Raw genomic sequence first — 9,951 nt, 5'->3', positions numbered from 1 at the left:
GGAGAGGGGCTGTGGCTCAGTGACAGAGCATCTGCTTGGCGTGCAGAAGGTCCCAGGTTCAATCCCCGGCATCTCCAGTTAAAAAGACCAGGCAGGAGGTGATGGGAAAGACCTCTGCCTGAGACCCTGGAGAGCAGCTGCCAGTCTGAGTAGACAATACCGACTGTGATGGACCAATGGTCTGATTTGGCATAAGGCAGGTTCATGTGTTCATGTGGAATAAAACTTGCCTATGGGTTTTTCATGTGTGGGGGGGTTCATGTGGTCTTCTTCCTTGTCCAACCAGGGGCTCAGGGTAGCATGCATGGCTTTCACCGTCATGGCTTCTGTGCAGTCCCACACTGGGGACTGCAAGTGCGCAAGCCAGCCGCGGGAAAAGATTTCCGAAGCATCCCAGTCGAATTTCCAGTCCTCCCTCTGGCGTTTCCCGCCAAAACGATCCCATGACCCTCAGATCTCCAGGGCTTGTCTCTGTTTTTCCCTCACCTCATTCTGGAGGCTGAGGAGACCGCCTTCTCCTGGAAGTGTTCTTTTTGTCATCAGTACTCACTCTAGTGAAGAAGGAACTCCGTTTAAAGAAGAAATGGAAAAGGGGGCAAGAGTCCCATCGCACAGGGGTGGCCAAACTTACTTAACGTTAACAGCCACACGGAATAAACGTCAGATGTTTGAGAGCCGCAAGTCATGAGCAAATATTACACACAGGGGTTGTTTCGTAGGAAAAGGGGCGCAGGAGCTCATTAGCGTAGCTCATTAGCGTAACTTATTTTCATATGCCACACCCCCTGACCTCACCGGAAGTGTGTCAGAAGGCAACACCCACCGCTCAGGCTCCACTGGACTGTTTTGGGTTGCTAGCTATTGGGGGGGGGGGAACGTGCAGATCTGTCCTCACAGAGGAGGGAGAGCTTGTTCCTGAATAAAACTTGGTCTTAAATGTGCCACTGGACTGTTTTGGATTGCTCCCTGGAGGGGGGGGGAACGCGCAGGTCTAGGAAGGAAGGAGGGGAAAAGAGAAGGAAAGAAGGAGGGAAAGGGAAAGTAAGAGAAGGAAAGAAGGAGGGAAAGAGGGAAAGAAAGAGGGAGAGAAGGAAATAAGGAGGGAAAGGGAGACGAGAAGAAGGAAGGAAGAAAGAGGCTTCTTGATCCTCGTGGCCTGGGGCTGCTGGGAGCAGGGGGTGGGGCTTGTTGCGTGTGCCCGCCCCCTGGGCTCTTTACTGCCGGAGCTCCGCTCCTGTGCGCTCCTGCAGGAATTGACCCCTGATTACACACATGTCTTTATTGGAAAATGTGCAGATTTGCTTTTTATTAACATTAAATTAGACTGTGTGAAAGAGCCGCGTGCGGCTCCCGAGCTGCAGTTTGGCCACCCCCTGCCGTAGCACCTTGAAGACTTACAAAACTTGTGGCAGGGGGGGGGGGGGTGGGGGGCACTACAGCATGTGTTAGGGTGGGAGGTTTCGAGCGTCACTGCTGTATCTGAAGAAGTGAGCAGTGACTCACGAAAGCTCCTCCCCTGCCACTAATTTTGTGAGTCTTTAAGGTGCTCCCGGACTCCTGGTCTTTTCTACTGCAACAGACAGACTGGCAGGACTACCTATCTTGATCTATCTCCATGGACGGCCCCACATTTAGCTGTACAGAATGGGGATCCATCATCCCTGTGATATAAGGACAGATGGGCTCACGTTCCAGCTGTCTCTGAGGAAGTGAGCAGCGACTCACGAAAGCTCCTCCCCTGCCACAAAACGCCAGAAAATGCAGCCGTGGAAGCCAAAAAAGCTAAAAACCTTAGTAAAACAAGGACTGACCAAGGGCTAAGAAAGGCAAAGGGAAACTTAGTAAGAGAAAAAGGGTTACCCCGGAGAGGATCAACAACCTCTGGGTCCGTATTGCACAGTCAAAGTGGGGGAGACGGAGAAACTGGGCTTATGCCGGTGCAGCAAATCAATTCTTACGCTTCCAAGGCACCTGTAGGTTGGTCCATAACAATGCAGTTATGTTAACTCTGTACTTCCGAGGAGAGAGTATAGTTCTCGATGCTTGAAAAAAGCAAAGAACATTTTGCAGGATTTGTCACACCCTGAACACTCCCTGTTTGAACTGCTGCCTTCAGGTAGAAGATATAGGACATTTAAAACAAGGACAAACAGATTAAAAAACAGTTTTTATTCGAGAGCTATTATTGCTTTAAATGCTGTATGAAATTGGAATTTGGGTGACATTGGTGGTTTAGGTTGCAATGTGAACCTTAAGGGAGTTATGGGATGGTTGTGAATGGTTGTGTGAGTGTATGAGTATGGTTGTAGATCACCAAATGATTGCACCTTTAATTTCGTTGTACTATGTACAATGACAATAAAGTATATTATTATTATATTATTAAGTTCCTTCTCTTCTTTCGTCTCCAGGGAGGGGTTCCAGCGTCCTTTCGGCGCTTCAGGATCTGTCCTGGCTCTCCAAATCCAAAGTTGAGAAGCAGCTGCAGATTATATCCGTGATGCAGTGGATCCTGACGTTCCTGTTCCTGGGTAAGTGCCGCGACTGCCCGAAGGCTCGAGGGGCGAGGCAAGGTGTTGTGAGCAATGCTCCCTCTAAGCTGTGGAGTCTTGTGGGCAAAAAATTCTACTTTGTGAGCTACTGGTATTAAAGCTGTGAGCGAGCGATGTGGCTCCTGCGTAGATTAGTCTGCCCTGGAGCCCTCCTTCCTGAGCCAAGGCAGAAAACGTGTGAGCCGGAGGCTAAATAACTGTGAGCTGGCTCACGCTGACTCAGCTTAGCGGGAACACTCGGCAGGACTGTCTCTGGGTTTGGTTTTGCGCACGTCGGAGGACACAGCTGACTGCTCTTTTCTGTAAAGGTAAAGGTTCCCTTGCTCGAAAGCCAGTCGAATCCGACTCTAGGGTTGTGGTGCTCATCTCTGTTTCATAGCCGAAGAGCCAGCGCTGTCCAAAGACGTTTCCGTGGTCATGTGGCCGGCATGACTAAACACCAAGGTGCACGGGACGCTGTTACCTTCCCACCGAAGTGGTCCCTATTTATCTACTTGCAATTTCTTGCTTTCGAACAGCTAGGTTGGCAGTTGTTTTCTTTTCTGAGACACACTTAGATTTTCCCTTCTGCCTCGGCTGTCCGCATGACCCAAGTTCCAATGCTCCCTCTAAGATGTGGAGTGTTGTGAGCAAAAATTCCCCTTTGTGAGCTACTGGCGTTAAATTTGTGAGTGAGCGATTTGGCTGCTGCATAAATCAGTCAGCTCTGGAGCCCTCCTTCCTGAGCCAAGACAAAAATGTGTGAGCCGGAGGCTGAAAACCCGTGAGCCAGCTCACACTAACTCAGCTTAGAGGGAACACTGGTTATGACCCGATTCAGCCCGTGTGGATATCCTTGGAATGAGAGTGGTCTAAGGCTGCCAGGCCTAGCAACTGGCAGATGGAATGTTGGGGGGAGGGGGACTGTTGTGGGAGAAAAATCGGGGGGGGGGGGAGGAGTTTTTCGGTTTTTGGGGGGGGGAAGCAGTCTTGCGTACTTTCTGGAAATTCGCACAGGAAGTGACGAAGGGTAGCTCTAGGAACTTGCGGGACCTCTGTGGTAAAAGCCAGAAGAGTTTCCGGCGATTCCTAGATCTACTCTTCGTCACTTCCTGTAAGAATTTCCGGAAAGATCACGAGGCTGCTTTTTTCTTTTTCTTTTTTTTTCTCTTGCCACTGCTGTGAGTGGCAGCTGGGAATGAAACCTGCAGGCAGGAGGCACCCCCCTGAGGGTGTGTGTGTGTGTGTAAAATATGCTTCCTCTCCCAGTTTCGGAGCTAAGAGGGAAAGTGCTGGAAAGAAGGGGAACAGGATATCCAACAGGGAAGCAGAAGCCTGAAGGAAGGCAGACCTTCTTTATAATAAATAAAACAAGGAGGCTTCGGAGGGGAAGATTGGTTGCCAACCTCCAGGTGGTGGCTGGAGATCCCCTGGGATTTCGGCTGATCTCCAGGCGACAGAAATCAGTTCCCCCTGGAGCAGATGGCGGACTCTATGGCATCATACCCCACGAAAGCCCCTCCCCTCTCCAAATCCTCCCCTCCTCAGACTCCACCCCCAAAATCTCCAGGCGTTTCCCAGCCCGGAGCTGGCAACCCTCAGTGGAAAAGAACAGGAGAACCCAGAAACTGAAGGGAGGGAAGAACATCCAGTTTTTAAAATTTTCATTCTTATGCCTGCTTTTCTCCTGCCCCTCTCGAGTCAGGACCCAGAGCCTCGAATCGGCCCCAGAGCCCCGAATCGTCTCTCCCGCCCCCCCCCCCGCTGTGTTTTCATCTCGCAACCAGTGTTCCCTCTAAGCTGAGTAGAGATGTAAAATTTCCGGAAATTTTGAAGCTCGGGGAAAAAGCCCCGTTGTTTTCCCGTTTTTTTCCGGGGAAAAAAATGGAAATTTTTGGAAAAATCAGCACTTTTTTCTTTTCTTTTCCAGATTGGTCATCATTTGCCTTTCCACTACCCACCTAATATTTGGGGGGTTTGTTCAAAAGTGACACCCCTACCACTTCGCATTGTTGTCTTTATCATGGTATTTGCCTCAAAAGGTTCAAATTCAGACAAATCTTTAATTGTAGTTTATGCAGAGAGCAGAGGCTCCTGAATCTCATGAATGACATTTGGCTTCTTCAACACAGAATTCAGAAGTGACTATCATAATGGCCAATGCTTTCAATGGAATCTGAGCACAACTAGTTTCCTCCGGATTGGGACCTAGTAAGTCTTCTAGATAGTACCCAGTCCTCCTAAAATAATAGGGTCTGATCCTGTGAACCATAAGCAGAAAGCACTTGTTAACATGGATTTTGGCACATCCCACTTTCCTCAGCAGACCCCCCTTGACTACAGCCAGGGGTCATTTCATAGAAAAAGAGCTAGGGGAACTCATTAGCATAACTCATTAGCATATGCCACACCCCCTGACATCAGGGGCCCGGCGGTGGACCTGCAAGGCCAGCGGGAGTGCGAGGAAGCCCCGCCAAGGCCCTCCCTGGCCCCAGGCAGGCAGGCAGGGGTGGGGAGAGGCGGGGAGAAGCAACTTACCCTCCCTCTTCTCCTGCCTCCTCCTGGCTGAAGGAGGGCTGGAAGCGGGGCGGCCGGAAGCAGGGGGTGGGGCTTCATTGTGTGCCCCCCCCCGCACCTCACCTGGGGGAACTGCGTTCCCCTGTGATCCCCCCTGAAATGACCTCTGCTCACAACACCCTGCCTGCCAGTGCAACCGAGTTCTGTTCAGTCTCCCCCAGTTCCTTGCCAGCTGCCAATCGAAAGGGCCTGGGAGGTGGGCGTGGCGAAGGGGAGGGGCCTGCAGCTTTCGGGTCATCCTGTGAAGAGGAGGCTGCTGACTGGCAGGTCATTGATCCCTTGTGTCTGCGCAAACACCAGCACGGCTTGCTCACCCGCAGACTTGAGGTTAATCGGCTTGGGGGAGCAACGGGGTGAGAGCGGCCAGGGAGAGCCACCTGTCACTCGGAGGGACGGTGGCTCAGTGGGAGAGCCGCTGCTTGGCATGTAGAAGGTTCAATCCCCGGCATCTCCCAATGGAAAGGATCAGATGGAAAGTGATGTGAAAGACCTCGGCCTCAGAACCTGGAGAGCCACGGAGAAGGGCCGTAGCTCAGTGGCAGAGCCTCTGCTTGGCATGCCGAAGGTCCCAGGTTCCATCCCCGGCATCTCCAGTTAAGTTAAGGACCAGACAGTAGGTGATGTGAAAGACCTCCGCCTGAGACACTGGAGAGCGATGGAAATGGGCCATGGCTCAGTGGCAGAGCCTCTTAATTTTTAATTTTATATAGGGTACAGGGGAAAAAAAGAAAAGGTGTGAGGAGGAAAGGAAGATAAACCGAAGGCACTTTTTTTTACAGATCTTCAAGACAATGTAGACGTAAATGAATGAATGGATCTAGATAAATCATTATGGCATTATAACATTACCAATAATGCTGCTTCCCTAAAATACATTATCTGCTATTCTCAATCTGGGGGGGGGGGGGAGACTGTGAAAAGAATTGTGTCAACAAACATTTTATATCAATTTAAAATGGCCGGGAAACCATTTAAAATGATTTATAACAACAAGGAAAAAACAAATATAAAGGAAAATCCAAACAACTGATAAAATCATATGACTGTGAAAAACTGGAAACCACTGATTAACTGAATAATCAAAACATAATACTGTATCGCTCTTACAGCTCTATCTCTACTAGGTAGAAAAAGCTCAAAATGTCCAGGTATTTCCCAACCCAGAGATGGCAACCTTACAGTCTTGCCTGACTATTTCCCAAAGGCCCAGATCTATGATCAGATTCCCAGTTTTTATTTTGATCTCATTTATTTAATGGCAATTTTAATCCTGTCTTGCTTGACACCAAGGAGGGTGCATATCGCCCTCCCTCCATTCTGTCCTCACAACAGCCCTGTGAGGTTGATTCGGCCGAGGATGTGTGAGTGGCCCAAGGATACCCAACAAGCTTCCCTGGCCCCAGTGAGGATTTGAACCTGGGGCCTTCCAGATCCTGGTCCCACACTTTAGCAGCTACGCCACACTGGCCTCTCTTGCGGTCTGTGACGGATGTAGAACAGGGCCCCCCAACCAGTCTGGTGTAGATTGGTGTGGTGGTTAAGAGCGGTGGACTTTAATCTGGGAGAAGCGGGTTTGATTCCCCACTCGTCCTCCACGTGCAGCTGCTGGGTGACCTTGGGTCAGTCACAAGTTCTCTCTGAGCTCTTCTCTCAAGAGCAGTTCTCTCTCGAGAGCTCTCTCAGCCCCGCCTACCTCACAGGGATGTTGTGGGGAGGGGAAGGAAAAGGAGAGTGTAAGCTGCTCTGAGACTGAGTGAAGGGCGGGGTATAAATCCAATCTCCTCCTCTTCTTCCCCTTCTCCTTCTTCCTCTTCTTCTCCTCCTTCTTCCTCCTTCTTCCTCTCCTCCTTCTCCTCCTCCTCCTGTTCTTTTTGAGCCTGTGGGAAACACTGGAATTCTGACACAGGGTGGTGAACGCAGCCTCCAGATGACTTCCAGAGGAGGTGGAGCCGATCAAAAAAGTGTCAGGGAGCCAGGGGATATGGAACTGTAGTAGTAATGTCAACAGTTCAGGCCAAAGCTCTGTTTAACGAGATGCCTTTTAATCTGCACGGCCAATCAGATGCCCTGCTGTGCAAACACCCACCCTCCCACTTTCTGAAAGCACTTGGCAGGCAGTGGGAAAGTTATCGGAGGGCACCGCGGCCCCCGAGGGCGCCGCGTTGGGGACCCCTGACGCAGAAGCCAAGGCAATGGCGGTCTCCGTAGCTCTCCAGGGCTCACAATCTTTTAAAACAGCCGAATCACCCCCTTGCAGGCTCTGAAGCGGGAGAGAAAAAACGCTGGGCTGCGTAACTAAGGCGGCCTTAAAGGCAGCTTGTGGCTGGGGCGCTGCGAAAGATTTGAGCCGAAAGGGCCGTCGCTTAAGCCCTCGAAGAACCAAATCCGACTTAGCCGGGGGGGAGGGGGAAATCCTTCAAGTGCGGAGCAGTTTTGTACGCTGGCCCAAATCCCCCCGGCTTAGCACAATGGCCTCATTCTCCTCCTTTCCCCCCTCTTCTTCCTTCCTCAGGTGTGAGTTGCTCAATCGTTCTCTTGTACTTCCTTTGTACCGACTGCTGGGTGATCACGGCGGTGTATTTCGCCTGGCTGGTCTTTGACTGGAACACGCCCGTGAAAGGTATGCTGGGGAAGAGGGGTGCTTTTTCATCCAAGGCTAGGTTTCACCCCTGCAGGCGCATTCGGACGTGTCATGGCGCCATCGTGGTTTCATGCAGGGTTACCAGTAGGGATGGGCACGAACTGAGCCACGAAGCAAAATTCGTCACGGATTTTGCCCTGTTCATGGTTCATGAACTTCCACAAACTTTTAAAGTGGTTCGTGGAGGTTCGTGGATAGAGCAGAAAGCAGGGGTTTAAAGGGACTCCGAGTCCCTTTAACCCCCTGCTTTCTTCTCCCCGTGGAAGCTGGAAAAACAGCTGAGTGGCGGGAAGCGGCATGCTCGTTGCTGCTCAGCTTTTTTTGGGCTTTCTTGTGCAGTCCCTTTAAAGTTAAAGGGACTGCACAAGAAAGCCCCAAAAAGCTGTGCGGCAGGAAGCAGCAGCTTAGCTTTTTGGGGGGCTTTCTGCAAACCCCATTTAGACGGCAGTCCCTTTCAACGGGGTTTGCTGGGGCCACAAACCGGTTCAGTTACCCTGAGAGGCTCCGATTCGGTGTTTTGTGGTTTGGTTAGTGGTTCGGCCGCAAACGGGAATGAACTGCATTTTTTGCGGTTCGTGCCCATCCCTAGTTACCAGCCTCTGGGTGAGGCCTGGAATTCTCTTAATCTCCAGGCTGCAGAGAAAACGGCAGCTCCAGAGGGCAGGCTCTATGGCAGTGGTGCTTGCTGAGACCTTTGCTTGTGCCCGCCAAGTGTTTTTAGAAAGGGGGGGCGCGCCAATTGGGGCCGGGTTTCTGATTAGCTGTTGGAGATTCGATTGGCTGTGCCGGTATTTAAAAACACCGACTTTGGCAGCAGCTGCCGCCGCAGCACAAAGATCGTCGCTGCGCGACTGAAAATAAGCTGCAGCCGCTGTTTGCCGTGGCATTGACGCTCTCTCTTCTCCAAAGGTGGAAGGAGGTCTCAGTGGGTCCGAAACTGGGCCGTGTGGCGGTATTTCCGGGACTACTTTCCCATACGCGTGAGTATGGCAACCTTTTCTCCTCTTGAACGTAGCTTCAGGGAGTAACCGTGTTGGGCTGCCGTTGAAAAACTAGATTTGAGTCCAGTTGCATCTTGGAATCACAGAACTGCAGAGTCGGAAAGGGGCCATACAGGCCACCTAGTCCGACCCCCTGCTCAGTGCGGGATCAGCCTAGAGCAGGGGTGTCAGACATGCAGCCCGGGGGCCAGATAAGGCCTCCGGAGGGCTTCTGTCAGGCCCGCAGTGGAACTGGCTGTCTTCTGCGTCTTCTCCCAGTTCTGCTGCTGCGCCGTCATCGTTGCTTTGCAGCTTACGGATTCACACCCGAACGGCATACTCGAGATTGCAACAGCACAGACATTTTGATGCAATCATTCAGAGCGAGAGGTTTCAGTCACTCACCAGACACTGTTCAATAAGCAAAATATTGCAAGAGTGCTCATGTTCTAAGCATGTTTTTGTATTTTTAAGTATTTGTGTTCTGTGTCCTTTATAAAGTTCATCTCTCCGCTACCTGGCATTACATTTTATGACACCCACGGCCCGGCCCGACAAGGTCTCATTTATGTCACATCCGGCCCTCATAACAAATGAGTTCGACATCCCTGGCCTAGAGCATCCCTGGCAAGGGTTTGTCCAGCCGCTGCTTGAAGACTGCCAGGAAGGGGGAGCTCACCACCTCCCGAGGCAGCCGATTCCACCGTTGCACAACTCTGACTGTCAAAACGTTTCCCCTCAGATCCAGCTGGAACCTTCCCGCTCTTAATTGAAACCCATTCTTGCGAGTCCTCTCCTCTGCCGCCAACAGGAACAGCTTCCTGTCCCCCCTCTACCTCCTCTTCTCCAGGCTGAACATCTCCAAGTCCCTCAGCCTTTCCTCGTAGGGCTTCTTGGTCTCCAGGCCCCCGATCATCTTCGTCGCTCTCCTCTGCACCAGTGTTCCCTCTGAGCTGAGTTAGTGTGAGCTGGCTCACAGTTTTTTAGCCTCTGGCTCACACCTTTTTTTTTTTGGGAGCCGCGGTGGCTCAAGTGGTTAAGACGCTGAACTGCAGGCTGTGGAAGGTCAGTAGTTCAGCAGTTCAAGACCCGGGTGCTGCATGACGGAGTGAGCTCCCATCTCTGGTCCCAGCTCCTGCCAACCGAGCAGTTCGAAAGCAAGAAATTGCAAGTAGATAAATAGGGACCACTTCAGTGGGAAGGTAACAGCGTTCCGTGCGCC

The 9,951-nt window shown here is 51.5% G+C and overlaps 1 protein-coding gene across 1 annotated transcript in view; it reads left to right on the top strand.

The window, feature by feature from the left end:
* Positions 1–319: 319 nt before the first annotated feature.
* Positions 320–9,951, top strand: part of DGAT2 (diacylglycerol O-acyltransferase 2) — a 28,738-nt gene continuing 19,106 nt past the window's right edge. Inside the window, exons 1-4 of the mRNA XM_015413164.1 lie at positions 320–422; positions 2,388–2,531; positions 7,621–7,728; positions 8,659–8,729. Of these exons, the coding sequence (XP_015268650.1) occupies positions 320–422; positions 2,388–2,531; positions 7,621–7,728; positions 8,659–8,729 (426 nt within the window). The remainder of the gene's footprint in view (positions 423–2,387; positions 2,532–7,620; positions 7,729–8,658; positions 8,730–9,951) is intronic.

The sequence above is a fragment of the Gekko japonicus genome, unplaced genomic scaffold (assembly GCF_001447785.1).
Source record: "Gekko japonicus isolate JY-2015 unplaced genomic scaffold, Gekko_japonicus_V1.1 scaffold5053, whole genome shotgun sequence".
NCBI classification, from domain to species: Eukaryota; Metazoa; Chordata; class Lepidosauria; order Squamata; family Gekkonidae; genus Gekko; species Gekko japonicus.
Note: the sequence above shows the minus strand (reverse complement) of the source record. Positions and strands in the feature narration are given on the sequence as shown.